Genomic DNA, 16,406 nt, shown 5'->3' with positions numbered 1-16,406 from the left:
CAGCCTTCTCCACTGTAACTGGAGGAAGCTGAGCTGCACCTATCTTGTTGGATATTTAGTAGAGCAGGAATCAACTCTTCCCATTCCTTTCTACCAAGTTCTTTTTTCATTTCTCATGGTGAACCTTTCTAAAGGAAAAAGTGATCCGGATGGTTGGTGGGTGATGTTCAAAGAACTGCAAGGCAGAAAGAAAGGACTAGCCTTAGGGGTGGGGGTCTGCTCTAACTCAGCTTCTTCCTTCCCTCTGGTTCACTCTACCATCACTACTACTAACTATATAGTCTCTCTTTGTGTGCTATTCAGGAAAACAACTTTGTCTCAATTGCAGTTAGTCACGTTGAGCCCTTGAGATAGGGAGGGCTATAAAACCTCCAGTTGGAATAGATCATGCCCAAGGTGCATGATTGTGATTGCACACTGCAGCTGCAGAAGTCTTTTGTAAGTTGGTTTTTTTTTTTAAGGAATGAGTGTAGAATGGCAGAAACTTCATTGAAGACTGGGAGGGAGGAGAAAGGAACTCTTGGGCTCCACCAGGTTTTGTGGCCTGTAAGGTGGCTGTGGACGTTTTCCCATCTGTGACACTTGCTTATTGCAGATACCTTCTACAGGAATTCAGCATTGTCTTACAGGGTTCTGAGGAAGGTTCTGCTGCCTTGATCAGATCAATGAAAGAGTTAACAGTAATGTTTATGTCTCTCCCAGTTTACCACCACCAGCCACCGCAACAGCCAGCCCCTCAGTCCTACTACAAGGAACCCGCAGCACCTGTCTCAATACAGCGTAATGCCCCATCTGGAGGAGGGGTAAGTCTGGCCTAGGAGGGGAGCAAGACAGCTAGTATTGTGGCGGGGGTCGGAGGAACGAAACTGAAAAGTTAATAAAACCTTGCCTATCGCAGAAGTCTATTTCTCTGCATTGATGTGTGTGTTTTTAGTAGCTTTCCTTATGACAGCATGCAAAAGTTCAGATTTTCATTCTGAAATTAACAATTACACTGTAAACTCTTCTGAGTCTAAACCTGGGGTGGAGATCAGGAAAAGGAATGCTGCTGAGTAAAGCCCCCAACCTAAAGAACAAATCAGGCAGTCATGTTGTAAAGCATGCATATTAAGCTAATATACTCAATTCAACCAATTTGTGCAAATTATTGGAAGTGAACGAAGTGTTTTATAGGTCTTTTTGGTGGGGAAACTATGTAAAACACAAGCCAAGAGATGGTGATATACTGCTGTAAGCTACCATTGAGTCCATGACTACACTGGTATTTGAACCTCGATCTGAGACCACCACCACCTCTCAGTGAGCCAGTTTGCCCAACATAGCAGCCTGTTGCAGCACATGCAGCTGCCGCTTTGCATATCCAAACCCCACTTGGAGGTTGTGTTGTGCGAACCCAGCGAATGTAGGTTATGCAATAGTTAAACAATCCTCACTTAACCCTAAAACAGACCATGGGTTAGGTGAGCATTGTTTAACACTTAGCCCTCGGTCGCCAGGGTTGCATGACACGATAGCCCCTGAGCAGGGTTGGATATGTGAAGTTCATCACAGGTTAAACAACCCACAATGAGCCTCATGTGAACCTGGTCATTGGCCGTGTTAGGGTCCTTAATATGATGTAGTTGGAAAGGACGATAAGGTGCTCAAGTCCAACCTAGGTAGGCTTCTTTGGTCAGACACCATCACGCATCCCAGATCAGCCCACAAAGCATGGAATTACATACCATCGAGCACATGAACAACGTATCTGTGGATCAGATAGCTCTGCACCTCTTCTGTTTTAATTATTTAAAACAGAATAAATTCAGAATAATTCAGAATAATTATTTTTATGGTGTGCTGTGTTTTTTGTTCCATTTTGTTAATTTTAAATATAATATAATATAATATAATATTATATATATATATATATATATATATATATATATATATATATAATATTATGGAGCATAATTAACAGAATCAATTTGTCATAAGGGAGTTAATAATGACTTAGTACAGTGAGATTTGTTAAAAATATATATTTAAAAAAATCAAATAAATTGAATGCATGTTACTAATTCATGATTGCCAAACACCGAGTCTCATCCAGGGTATTCCATCCAAAGCTAGTACAGTAAAATTTAGCAAATAGTGCTGGCTGAGAATTTGACCCATCCTAGCAGGCTTGTCACAGGTTTAGTGAAGCAAGAACAATTTATAAAAATATGTTCTCTTATCTATCTTATATAAGTAACGGGTCAAATTGTCTCCTTCCTCCAGAATCAGAAACAACTTTTGGAGAGATGAACTCGCCTGTGTTGTACTATCTTCTCTGCTTATTACTTGTGTTTTTTTGCTCTTTTGTAAACCACCCTAGAAATATTGATTGGGCATTGAAAAGCAGGGAATATATTTCAAAAAATAAATGCGTTAGTCACCAGTGTGGAAACGTCTTCCTTCCCCACGATTTCCCTCAAGCCCTGCACTGCACAATAGATGAATGGAAAACAGTTCAGTAGTGGGGGGAAAGGAGGCTGCATACAGTCCCATTGCTCAGCTGAATGATGGGACTGCAATGCCCACTTTTTCTTGCTGCTCAGCTGTTTCCCCCAATCAGCTGAGCAGGTTTAAAGGAGGTTTAAATTGAAACGTCCCTGCAGTTTCCCCGCTGCCTCGCTCAGCTAACAGCTGAGCAGCACAGGGGAAGGGAGTCATTGGGAGGTGCCATGGATAGGGGCAGGTCCTTGCAGGAGAGCCTGGTGGGTTATCTGAGGAGGCCCTGTGGGCAACATCTGACCCATGGACTGGAGGTTCCCCACCTTTGTTGTAAGCCTTACAGTGTAAGGGGACTTTCCAGTGGTACTGTGACTGTGGGGAAGTATCAGCTGTCAAACCATCTACTGCCAGCCCCAGTCTCCTGCTGCCGTGGTTTTGCTGCTATGTGCATACACACACGCTAGAGCACTGGGGGCCACGATGAGCAGCATGGGTGCAGGATGCCAAGCAACGAATAGGAATAAATGTCCCTTTCTCTTGGGATTCTGGTGCCGCTTAAATAACCCCACTTTTTCGATGCCTGATGTATTTAAAACTGGATAGCGAGAAAAAGTAAGTTCTCCAAACCCATTAGATTTCACAGGTGCCATTTGCTCGAGGTCTTTTCTCTGGATTCCTGCTGCCATACCATACAGGCTGCACTTTCCTGAATCCCTCTAAATTGGAGCAGCTGAACAAAATTTGACAAGCCTTAGTGTGAAGTTTACTCCCCTCCAGTTTTGGGATCCCCAACTTCCCTGAGCACTAACCCATCCTTATTCTCTTCTCTCCCTCCTCCCAGAAACGGTTCCGTGCAGTCTATGATTACAACGCAGCTGATGAAGATGAGGTCTCCTTTCAAGATGGTGACACCATCATCAATGTGCAGCAGATTGATGACGGCTGGATGTATGGCACCGTTGAGCGGACCGGCGACACGGGCATGCTTCCAGCCAACTATGTGGAGGCTATATGAGCTCCGCTCCGGTGCCACCCTGAAAGCAAGCAAGCAGGGGGAGGGCTCTCGTGTGCTTCTTGTTCCATTATCCCTTCTCTGCTGTCTCTCGTCACACATCAATTATTTTGTTATGAACCTCTGACATGGCCATCTTTAGTCTTCTGCCAAAATAGCCTTGTTTTGGAGGCATTTGAACTCGGGGCGGGTATCTTTTTTGTTTTTTACTCTCATATGAGACTTTTCTCAAAGACCAGCTGTCCTTCCATCCTCTCTCTCAGCTTTCATGGAACATGGCACTGTGCCCTTCTCCCCCCTCAGGGCTCTGCCATTTTGGTGACTGATTGGGATCCTGAATGAAGCGAGCCCAACTTAACCAAACTGCTACATGGGACCAGGAAAAAGTGTAGGGAGGGGCAGGGGCAGAAACCATTGCCATGCTTGCTTTTGGGGAGTGTGGAGCTTTGAGTAATTTGGGAGAGTCTCTTATCCATTTCCATTCAAAAATTTATCCAAGGCCTCTGTTTGCATGTTGATCCTTGCTCACTTATATTCTGTTAAGCCTTCCTTTCTATAAACTTTAAATATCAGTTTGAAAGAAATCAAATCATTTGTTAAAAGCAGGAGAGCCTTTGGTGGAATCGAAAGAACCAGCGTATGTGTAATGTCTACAAGGGAGATAAAAGCCAAAGTAGTTGCTGGTGTACAGGTACAGAAGAAGGGGTTTAGGAGGAATAATGATACTTCTAGTCAGGGTGCCCAAGAATTGGCTCTTGGATGCCCTGGCTCAATAAGAGTGGGCATCTACTTAGGCTTGATGTGAGGCATGAAGAGAACATGCATCCTGTATTCTTGGGGATAAGCAGCTGGGCCTAAGCTGCTGTCCAAGATTTTGCAGCTAAGGAATATTAGTCTGCATGGCTCAATTTTGGTGCTACCTCCTGGCTTGAGAGAGTGAGAGGAGGAACAGCATATTCCAAATGCTTCTGGCTATTCCTGCTGCCCTCCCCACCCCCAAAAAAGTAGCTTCAGAGCAAGCCTCTGAACCAGCCTATGCAAGACCCCCTTAGCTAATGCCTGCAAATAGCTCCTTGTTCAAAATCTCTGGTGTCAGTGTCGTTGCCCCATCCCTTTCTTTTTGTTAGCGCCCGTGTGCAAATAACTAGGCACTTCCCTGAATAACCTTAAGTATAGCAGCCCTAGGTAAGAAGAATCACACTTGCTGTGGAGGTGCTATCTTTGGGACCAGTTCTTCTTTTTCATTGGGAGCTTTCATAGGGCTCCACTGAAGGCGGATCCTTGTCTAGAGCTTTTTCTCCTGAACCCAAGTCTCTGTCGGTCAAAAGGCAGACTAGTTGACAGCTTCATCTCCCTATCTTGTACCTTTTGAGCCAAGCAATGTTTACAATCTTTTCTCCAACCCACTGCCCCCCAACCAGCCTGGCAGTTGGGTGAAGGGGTCAGGGGAACACATTCCTTGCACTAGAAACATACCTCTTCCCCTTTCTCTGGTATCAAGCTGGCAGTTGCTGGCTTGGGATAGTATCATGGACCAAAAGCAAATTCAGTGAAGTATTTTGCTGTCAAAATAGCAGGGAATTATTATATAACTGGAAATTTATGACGCTGGGGTGGTGTAATGGAAGAATAAAGGCAGGGCAGATTCCTCTGAAGCAGGAGTGAGATTCTTAAGTCACTATTCATTTGCTGTATATTGATTGCTTCTTCTCCCACTACTTTTAAAGATCTGCATTGAAGCCCCAGAGTCACTTCTGTGTTGGCAAAAAAGGGCAAGTCCTGTTGGAGCAACATGCAACCAGTTTCTCTGCACCGCAGCAAAACAAAACCTTAAAAATGGATCAGATTGCTGATGTCTGTTACTTGTTTAGATGTGATGTGACTGCAGATATTTCCAAATGGAAGTGATCTCTGGGAATTATCTGCTGTCTTTAAATGTAACATGAGAAGTAGCTCTAAGCCACTTTAGTAGTTGTCTCTGTCCTAATTAGGACAACTGAAACAGTTGGTGAATGGACCTCTGGGGGTAGACTTTTAAAACCTTTTTTTAAAAATGCCCTTCAAAGGCACTTCATGGAGAGGTACTTTGGTCCACTGAATTCCTTTCTGTTTTTGTTGTTACTTCAATACCTGGAATAAATAAGGACCAAGGGTTTAAAAACACACACACCTTCTACATTATGCCAGCACTGCTTGCATGTATCCACACCTGATCTCCCCTTTTCCCCTTCTGTACAGCTTATCGGGGGCTAGCTTTCTCCCCGCATTATTTCCACTGTTCTGTGTATTTTTGAGGTGCAGAGAAAGAATAAACCTAGATAAGATTAATAAGCACCCACTTAGTCTCTTTACAAGAGGTGCAAAATAGGCTTACGTTAAGCAAGGGTTAAGGAGACCTTTCTCCCTCAATGTTTAGATCCCTCAAGTTGAAAACAAAGGGATACTTCATTTTGTCACTCCTGTAGTAAGTCTTGCATTTCTTTGTATCTGGTTGAGTGCAGTATGCTAGCGTCTTCTGGCTTAATCTCACAGGAGTTTTAGACTTCCCTTGTTGGGTCCCTGCCTCAGTTTAAAATTATGAAGTTCCTGCACAGCCCTCAAATCAGTGGCAGAAACAGTGACCAAATCATCTACTAAGGTAGTAGAAGCACATACATTTTAGAATCTTTTTCATAAAGTCCTAGTTTCTACCTTTTCTTTGGACACTTGCACTAGTGAAAAAGGTGTTAAAAGAGAGGAGTGTTTCAGATTCCTCTTTGCCATATCTGTACCCTAGAGAAATCCATGTGTAGAAATAGAAAGGTCACTGAGAATGGTGGCAGCTTTTTCTTTAACAAGATCATTTTTAGAGGGATGCTATAGGTGTCTAGGGACCACCTAACCTTGGGGTGAACTTTCAGATGGTGCCAACAAGAGTGACTGACGGGTGAGGAGAGGTCACAATCTTCTTGGTGCTAAGGCAGAAGCACAAGCTTAATCATGGCTGTTTTTCTAACTGATGAGAATGAGGCAAAATCATGTCTAGACAATCCTTGAGAGGACAACTTTTTATGCGGAAGATACAAAATAACATAATGTGAATAAATATTTTTAGAGGACCAAATAAAATGCTCATTTTTAAAAATCTGTCCTAGCTTTTTCACCCCTGCCCTGGGAGAAACGGTTTCTCACTGCTTGATTTTTTTTTCTGCCTTCTTTAACTTATGCACTTTTGCCTTTGATTTTTTTCCAATAGCTGAAAAGCACCTAAACCTGTATTTAAATAAATAAAATGTAAAAAAAGAAAAACAGCTAAATTGCATCTGTGTAGCCATTTTATTCATGTCAAATCTCCTGTACATCTTAGCTTTTCAGGCTAGATTTCAGTGTCTGATATTAGAATGATTTGGGGGTTTGGAGTATATTTTGGGGTTTTCATTTGTTGTCTTTGTGTATTTCTTCTTTATGGGCTTTGCACGCCCTCTCCAAAAGTCATTTGGCCTTTTTCAATGGCACCATAGAATCAAATGTAACACCAGGACTCTTCTGGTTTACACCAATTTGAAAATAAAAGTATAATTTTTACCTACTGACTGATTTTCATCTTCATTTATAGTTTTATTCTCCCTCTGTGATATAAACCTGAAAATCTTTAATAATAATTTTTGAGCATGTTGACTCAGAGGAGAGGGGAAAATAGGTTGCTATCTCAGAACAATGCATTTTAGAGGCACACCACCACTTTAAATATAGCAAGTTGTAAGGAAGGTAACCTTAGCAATATTACAGGCTCTTGCAATCTAATCCTGGGGAAAGTAGTTAAAAAATAGAGTTAGATGGACTTACCTGTAAAGAGAGAGTGAGTTCAAATGTAATGACTAGGCCATGATTTTGCAGTTCATGAAGGGCTTCAGGCTTGCACACATTTTTTCTTGTGAATTCTGATTCCCTCCTATTCTTCCTATTTTGGACAAACCATAGTTTGTCTCCAAAACAGAACTTGAAACCTGTTTGAGACTAAGATTTCCAATTCTGGACTGGAGGCAAATTACGGCTCGTCCAAATAAGGAAACGTTGAAGAAAAGGGCACCTAAAATGATCAAGGGGCTGGAGCATCTCCCCTATGAGGGAAAGTTACAATGACTGGGGTTGTTTAGCTTGGGGAAAAAGGAGAGTAAGGGAGACATAACAGAGGTGTACAAAATTATGCATGGTGTGGAGAATGTAGAGAGGGAGACATTTTTCTCCCTCTCAAAATACTAGAACTCGGGATCATCAAGCTGATTGATGGGAGATTCAGGATAAAGTACTTCTTCACACAGTCCATAGTTAAACTGTGGAATTCGCTACCATGTGGTGATGGCCACGAATTTGGATGGCTTTAAAAGGGGGTTGGATAAATTCCTGGAGGAGAAGGCTATCAATGCTTACCAGTCCTGATGGCTATGTGCTACCGCCAGTATTAGAGGCTCTAAGCCTATGTACACCAGTTGCAGGTGGGCAGGAGGTTGTTGTTGGATTCATGCCCTGCTTGTGGGTTCCTGGTCAACAGCTGGCTGGCCATTATGTGGACACAATGCTGCAGTAGATGGGCCTTGCTCTGATCCAGCATGGCTTTTCTTATATTCTTATGAAGGAAATAGGAGCATGTAAGGGGAAGTCCATTCACAATGGCTAAGCCATGGTTTGTGCATTAGTTCTCAAATCAGGGACTCCCTTAATAGTCCAAGATGAAATTCCTTGTTTGTGTAATGCCTCAAGATAGCCTCTGACTTGTAGAGGGTGTTTTGGAGGGGTTTCCTCACTAAAACTGCCACAGAGCATGATTTTTCTACATATGCTCCTGGACTAGGTGGGATGTATTCTTACAGGAGCTTCATACAGCAAAGAAGATCCATTCGACCTTATCATAGAGGTGCTCTACAGAAAGAAACCAAGTAACCATTTGTGCCTACTCCTATATGATACACAATCTGCTTATTATGCCTAGTTTCATATCAGGTGGTAAGATGGGTGTTTGCATGTGGCAATGACTTGTGTAGGGTTTTACTGTTTGCCTCTATTGATAGATCAGCATACATTTATACTAATATATCCATGATGGTGAGGGTGGGGGGAGATCAGAAGAGGTTTCAAGGAGAGACAATAGGTGTAAGCTTCCAAACATCCCTAATTTTTCATATGGTCAAAATGCCCTTAACACAGTGTGACACGTCCTTAACACAGTGTGAGACGTGTTCCTTCTCTGATTTTTACTGTTCCAGTCCTTGATTTGATTGAAAACAATATTTCCTTGGGAATGGGTGGACTCTGTAGTCCTTATGTTTAAAAACAAGAGCATTTGCAGGATGGTACAGGTCAAGTAATCCCACAATCTTCCTATCATCCCTGCCATCTAAAAATCTAAGGCAATCCTGGATTTAACTGGCTTCTCTTGCAAGGCAAGGGATTGATTGGACAATTTTTGATAGATTGTAAATTAAGCATGTTGTCTGTTTCCACTGCAAACTTAATTCCCTGCTGTACAATTCAGCTTCATACTTGATTGACACTGCTACAGTAGAATTGGTATTTCTACTGTATCTTGATTTTAACCAAGTTGTCGATAACTATAACGTTGATAAAGATAGCTCAGCCTTCCCCAACCTCCGTCATCCTTCGCCAGCATGACAAATAGGAGTTTTAGGCCAGTCTTCCCCAACTGGGTACCCACCAGTTGTCTTGGACTACAAACCCCATTGATCACACTGGTTCTGGATGATAGGAGTTGTAGTCCAGCACATGGCGGGCACCCGTTTGGGTAAGAGCGCTGGTTCTTGAATGTTATCACTTTTTTGTAGCATTTTACATCTGTAAAATGCTTTACAGTATTTACTGTATTTGACATTCTAAGGGTCACATGTAGAACCTACAACCAAATGTTGCAGTTTACCCTGGCTCTAAGGGAGCACTCTTTGCCTAGGCTCGAGCTCTCCTGGAACACGGGGCACTGTAGTTCAGTTCAGGTATCGCATGGGACAAAGTAACAGTGGTGTTGACTTTATCAAGACAGTCAGAAAGAAAGCAGCAATTTATCTGACCTGCCAGACAGTGTCCTTATTAAGGGAGACAGCAAGCCCTCATGCCGTTATAAAAATTACAGTAAAAAAACCCATCAGTGCAAGGGATTCAGTTTCACCCAAATCAAAAGGACAAAGTCTTTGCATGAATGGAATTCTTTGAAAGTGACCTTCCATTACCATAGAACGCGTATCATCTAGCCAAGAAGAAGGGTCTTCTATAACAACATAAGACCACAAGAGCTCTGCTGCAGTAGCCAACTATATGCCTGTGGGAAGCCCACAAGCAGTACTTGAGCACAATGGTCATGACAGAGAGGTTTGGGGAGGGGACAGGCAACTTGTGACCCTTCAGATGTTTTGGTCTACAGCTCCCGTTATCCTTAGCCAGCATAGCCAAGGATGAGGAATGATGGGTGTTGTAGGCCAAAACATCTGGAGGGCCACACGTCGTCCATCCCTGGTCTAACATGTATTATTATTTATTTATTTATTTATATAGCGCCATCAATGTACATGGTGCTGTACAGAGTAAAACAATAAAATAGCAAGACCCTGCCACATAGGCTTATATTCTAATAAAATCATAATAAAACAATAAGGAGGGGAAGAGAATGCACCAAACAGGCACAGGGTAGAGTAAAACTAACAGTATAAAAGTCAGAACAAAATCAAGTTTTACAAGCTTTAGGAAAAAGAAAAGTTTTTAGCTGAGCTTTAAAAGCTGCGATTGAACTTGTAGTTCTCAAATGTTCTGGAAGAGCGTTCCAGGCGTAAGGGGCAGCCGAAGAAAATGGACGAAGCCGAGCAAGGGAAGTAGAGACCCTTGGACAGGTGAGAAACATGGCATCAGAGGAGCGAAGAGCACGAGCGGGGCAATAGTGTGAGATGAGAGAGGAAAGATACTGTTTATCAATACTGTTTATCAATACCCTGGATCCTTCACTTAACATATTTTTGTATGTGTGCTATCAAAAATAAGTATCAGAATGAATCAGAAAGGGAACAAAAGCAATCTTTTTCACACTCTTCCATAAAAGAGAGCCATTGATCTCCACCAATCAATCTGCAGTTCAGACACCTGTACACTGCAAGTGCATCAAAGGCACTCAAAGAATGAATAGCTCCTGGGAAACCAAGCTGCGTGTAGAAGGCAAGGAAATTAAAGCCAGGATCATAATCAGTCTGACCTAGGAAATCATTTCTTCATGCACCAAATGTGGTGATCCTGTCTGCAGAATCTTGCCAAGATCTTTCACTGGGGTGTTGTGCCCAAGCTGGGAGAGTGGGCATCTAAAAAGCAGATGCAGTTCAATGTAAGCAAGTGTAAAGTGAAGCATATTGGGACAAAAAAATTGCAACTTGAAGTATAACCTGATGGGAACTGAGCTGGCGGTTACCAACCAAGAAAGCAATCTTAGGGTTGTGGTGGAAAGCTCAATTAAAATGTTAACCCAGTGTGCAGCTGTTGTAACGAAGTCAAACGCCATGTCAGGCATTATTAGAAAAGGAACTGAGAATAGAACTGCCAGTATCATACTGCCTTTATACAAATCTATGGTGTAACCACACTTAGAATACTGTGTACAGTTTTGGTCATCACACCTAAAAAAAGATGTAGAGCTGGAAAAAGTGCAGAACAGGGAAACTAAAATGATCAAGGGGCTGGAGCATCTCCCCTATTAGGGAAAGTTACAACAGCTGGGATTGTTTAGCTTGGAAAAAAGGAGGCTAAGGGGAGACATGTTTGAGGTATACAAAATTATGTCTGGTGTGGAGAAGGTGGATAGGGAGACAGTTTTCTCCCTGTCCCATAATACTTGAACCTGGGATCATCCCATAAAGCTGATTGGTGGGAGATTCAGAACAGATAAAATGAAGTACTTCTTCACATAGCGCCTAGTTAAACTATAGGATTCACTATCACAAGATGTGGTGATAGCAATTGGATGGCTTTAAAGGGGGCGGATGGATAAATTCCTGGTGGAGAAGGCTATCAATGGCTACTAGTCCTGAAGGCTAAGTACTGTCATCAGTATCAGAGGCAGTAAGCCTATATACAATAGTTGCTGGGGAACATTGGTAGGAGGGTGGTATTGCACCATGTCCTGCTTTGTGGATCCATGGTCGACAGCTGATTGGCTACTGTGTGAACAGAGTGCTGGACTAGATGGACCCTTGATGTGATCCAGCATGACTCTTATGTCCTATGCCATCCATCATCCTTCATAGCAATCTCTGATGCACCACACTAAAGAAAGCCTTAAAATCAGGAGGGCAACAGAATTGAACTCAAGGATGTTCAATCTTTTGACCTCAGTGGGGCTTAATTGTACTTGGTTTTTTCTGGATTGTGGTCAGACTTTTTGTCAGAATCCAGATCTTCAAGAAATCTGCACTAAAGAGGCACCAGTGAATTCTTGCTTTCAGTAACAAATCAGAAGTAGGAACCTTAGCTGCTTTGCTTTCATCTCATTCCCCTGACTCCTGCTTCTCTCTCTCTCTGTCTTCGCTGAAGAAAAGGACAGTTCTGTTTCATCTGGAATCATCTTTCTGTCCTATTAAAATGCTGCTGTGGGTGAACGCATCACTGCATCCATCTTGCCTGTAAATCCCTCCCCCTCCTTCCTTTTTTCCTTCCCTCCCTCCATGCACCATCTGTCCGTCTCTCTCTCCTAGCCTCTGAATCCAGGCACCACAGACGCTGTCCTCGTTTCCCCCTCCATCATCATGTTGGACATCTTCATTCTCATGTTTTTTGCCATTATAGGCTTGGTTGTCTTATCCTACATCATCTATATGCTGTAGAATCTCCAAGCACACCGCCGTCAGCAGCCTGCGGAGGACAGCCAAGCAGCTAGGCAGTTTTTGTCCATTTAATGCAGTTATCTCAGCAATGTTGCAGGTGGGAATTCTGAATTCTTTGTCACTGATATTTAAACCCCCACATTGTGTTTTTAAGTTTTTGCTGTGGACGGGTGGGAGAGGGGGCGCGCAATACAATGGCATATGTGACGGTTCTTATTTTTCTAGCTCTCTCCTGTCCTCAATAGCATCTTTCAGTCTTTCTGAAATAGGATGCTGCAGGCTTCTGTATTTTGCTGAGCAGAATGCATGTTTAAAAACAGCGCTTACGCTAGTGCTTTCTGGCGTCTTGCATAACCTGTTCATAATTATGCTAGTTTTGTGATGGTGATTGGGACTAAACAAAGGTGTGAAGATATATAGAGGTGCTACCTTTTGTAGCTTTTATGCTGGCTTTAAACATTAGATGACTGCATGATGTCTTGCACGGTCAGGCATTTGATGACCTCTGATAAGTCTTGGCATATGTATTTATATCCACATATTCCCTTTTTGCCTTAAAATGTGGATTTTCTGCAGATGGAAGACCCCACCCTGAATCAGATCCCTGTTTACATCAAAGCAGAGTCGCTGCTGTGGTCTTGCAGAGTGATTCCAGAGCATTCTGGAGAAAAGTTAACCCTCTGCATAACTAACTGGCAAAGAGACGAATGATTCAGCAAGGAAACCTGAAGATGTATCTCAAGATTTCGAAAGACTTGAGTTGGAAATGCACTGGGAGAACAAGTAACAAGGAATGAGATGGACAAAAGCAGACTGCAAGAGCATATCATGGAACAGTTCTAAGTGGAGGGGGAAAGTGATTGTCTCTGCTATCCTGGTGTTCAAAAGAAACCCCAAAAAATCCTAAAGGGGTGATTTTATCTAGATAGGCAAATTCTGAATGGAAAAAATAGCCTTCTCTGTCATTTTAAGTTCTATATATGAAATTGGAAAAATGCAAAAGATTGGTAAAGACCAAATAGAAGAGGGCGGAAACAGATTGATGCGCCAGCCACATTCCACTTAATGCTTGCCACACTAAATTCCAACAAAGACAACATGTTGTGTTTGTGCAAAATCAGTTGTAGTAGATATGCAAAAGCCTGCTGGGAGGGGATCACACCCAGCAGCTCAATAGTGTATTAAAAAACCACCATGCCTATCCATGTGTGGAAGGCTGCAAGCTGAGCACTGTATATCAGAGGGTGCAGCCTGGAGCTGCTGTTCTGTGGGCCAGGAGGTTTGCTTTTGCTTGATTATTTTTTTAAAGAGAAACCTTTTTAAGCAGTATTTTTATACATATTCACTTTCACCTCCAATAAGCCACCTGGCAAAATAGAAAGAGATTTGTGTGGATGGGGGTGATATGAAAGCCAGAAATACGCTTTCCCCAAACTGTAGCACATTCATAATTTCTACCAACACAAGAGGACTATGACAAGTGAGTATAGTTTGATCATCTTGGAGTGGGGGTTTTCTTTGGAGGAAAATGTTTATGGGATGACTTAAGAGCTCATACATTGAGGAAGATTAGCACAATGACTAACACAGATGAGAATCTGATCTGGTGCAGTGACATGTTTGTGCAAAACTAACCATAGTTTGTGACTTCTGCTGCTTTGTCTAAGAGTGCAACCCTATGGCCCCCAGGAGGGTGTCCCAGGGGCCATTGTAACAACTTACTTTCTTGAACGTATATTAAAAACAAGCATTGTCCTAAAGCAGGGATGGGCAAAACAAAAGATTTTTGGCTGCAACTCCCATCATCCCTAGCCAGCATAACCAATGGTAAGGGAAGATGGGAGTTGTAGGCCAAAACATCTAGAGGGCCACAAGTTGTCCTGTCCCATCCTAAAGGATGAAAGGGTAGCTAAAGAAAGGATTGTTTTTTGGGGGGGGGGGAGTGTCAAAAGAAGGGATAAAAATGTTCCTTTTTAATTCTTCCAAAAAAACTATAACTAAAAATAGTGTATGAGTGACATAATTGTTTTTATATCATAACCTTCTTCAAAGCTGAAGGCAACATACATAGTCCTCCTCCTTATTTTATCCTACCAACAACCCTCTGAGAGATAGTGATTGGCCCAAGTGAACTTCATAGCTGAGTGGAATTTTAACATGGGTTTCCTCAGTCCTAGAGCATCATCAGATGAGCCTTTCGTTGCATGCTCATTACTGCACACAATGCTGTCTGCCTCCCATGCGCCTCTCACTCCTTCCACTTGTTTTTCTGTTGTAAAAAAAAAGACCCAGAAAATCTGACTTATTCTTTAAAATGAAATTTGCCACCATTTCCTGCTATGTGCAGGAAAAGCAGCGCAATAAAAACACCCACTGAATAGGCCATGTGGCCGTTTCTGCTCCCTCTTTCTCTCCCTGTGTAAAGAGAGTGTCGCTATTGTGGGACAGCAGCAGAAGGCCATAGCGATGGTAGGGAAACATGAACCCCCCCCCCCCGCTGTCTGAGGATACCCCAGGTCTGATGTTCTGAGAACTACTACACCATATCACACTGGCTCTCACCAGGTTTCCTATTGGAATTAGACAGCTTCTCCTCAACGTACTGTGACATTTTCAACTTCTAAATGGTTAGGATAGTCATGGATTCTGTAACTCCATCACAATATCAAGAGGAATTTTATCAGGGTGGAATATAAGTAAGACTCCTCAGGTTGCAATGCCTTCAGGATATCAGACAGGCGTAGGGATTGTCTCACAATGTGATTTTTAATACCTGCAACAGTCAGAACTTGGCTGCTTTGCAGATTTAAGGGGGAAGACTAAATAATTGTCACGTGCCCTTCTTACATCAAACCAAGAAGGTCAGCCGTAAGCTGGTCTTATCATGAGGCCCACTGATCTTCTTGTCGCAGGTGGTGGATTGGAAGGGATGGTAAAACAAGAACACCTCCCATCACTGGCAGTATGAGCTCTGCCACCATGTGGCTGCCACACCAGAATGGCCTTTCTGCCAGCTGCCAACTGCAGCCACCTGGCTGGGTGCTCAAATCCAGAGGTTCATTTTCTCTTTTGTTTGAAATGTAGCCGCTGCAACATAAAAGCAAGTGAATGGTGGCAGCTGCTTGGCCAGGCTCTCCATGGCCACCGGCATCACCAGACCAGACCCAGCAGGCCCACCCACAAGCTGAGGCCAGGCCACATAGCGTGAGGCTTTACGTGGCCCTCCCCGCCACAGTCTCGGTGAAGCCTGAGGAGACTTTGACAAAGCCTCGCAAGGTTTAGAGCAGCTTCTCCGTGACACCACAACACCTGCTGAATCCATGGCAGGGCACAGGAAGCATAGCACTCTGTCTCAGGAGGGAGAATGGCTTGAGCCCGTACTGCCAGTACAACAAACGCAGAAAAATAGAAATAAAAACATGCTTTCTGCCCACTGTGCATGCAGGAAATGGTTTTGTGCTGTAAGTCTTTGTTTCTAGTAGCCCACTTAATCAGAAGTCGGCTGGGTTGTGGTAAGGAGAATGGAATCTCAGAACTGCAACTTTCCAAAGTGATGCTGCCTCATCTCTTTATATACATTGATTGTTGCAGGTCAAATCTGCAACTGTACATACATTTTTGCCTGTCAGTTTTTTCTGAGAAGTGCGGAGCACTGTGTCGTGGTCTGGTTGCCACTTCTCAAAAAGGGCATTGGAGAACTGGAAAAGGTTAATGAAAGGGAAACTAAAATGATAATTTGATAAAGTGGACTGTATTCCTCAAAAACTTGTGTCGCAATTAATTTATTAGGCTTAAAGGTACTACTAGATGCCTTGTTGTATTTGCTACAATGGACTAGCATGGCTTTCCCTCTACAACATGATCGGGGGTGGTGGGGGTGGAGCAACTCCTCTGCAAGGAACGGTTACAACATTTGGGGCAAGTAAGGACAGAGGCAAATGAAAGGAAATATTTCTTCACACAGCACAAGTAAACTGTGGAATGTGCTGTCACCAGATATGCTGATGTCCAGCAACTTAGTCATGGACGGCATTAAATGGTGATTAGTCAACTTCATGGCTAACAAATGG

At 42.9% G+C, this 16,406-nt stretch overlaps 1 protein-coding gene across 4 annotated transcripts in view; it reads left to right on the top strand.

Annotated features, from left to right (window-relative positions):
* The window catches only part of LASP1 (LIM and SH3 protein 1), a 54,011-nt gene extending 46,957 nt beyond the window's left edge, over nt 1-7,054 (top strand). For all 4 annotated transcript variants that reach the window (XM_063138530.1, XM_063138528.1, XM_063138529.1 and 1 more), the window contains exons 6-7: nt 703-803; nt 3,320-7,054. In XM_063138530.1, the coding sequence (XP_062994600.1) occupies nt 703-803; nt 3,320-3,493 (275 nt within the window). In that variant the 3' untranslated portion in view covers nt 3,494-7,054. The remainder of the gene's footprint in view (nt 1-702; nt 804-3,319) is intronic.
* The last annotated feature ends 9,352 nt before the right edge of the window (nt 7,055-16,406 follow it).

This window comes from Elgaria multicarinata, chromosome 11, assembly GCF_023053635.1.
Source record: "Elgaria multicarinata webbii isolate HBS135686 ecotype San Diego chromosome 11, rElgMul1.1.pri, whole genome shotgun sequence".
NCBI classification, from domain to species: Eukaryota; Metazoa; Chordata; class Lepidosauria; order Squamata; family Anguidae; genus Elgaria; species Elgaria multicarinata.
Note: the sequence above shows the minus strand (reverse complement) of the source record. Positions and strands in the feature narration are given on the sequence as shown.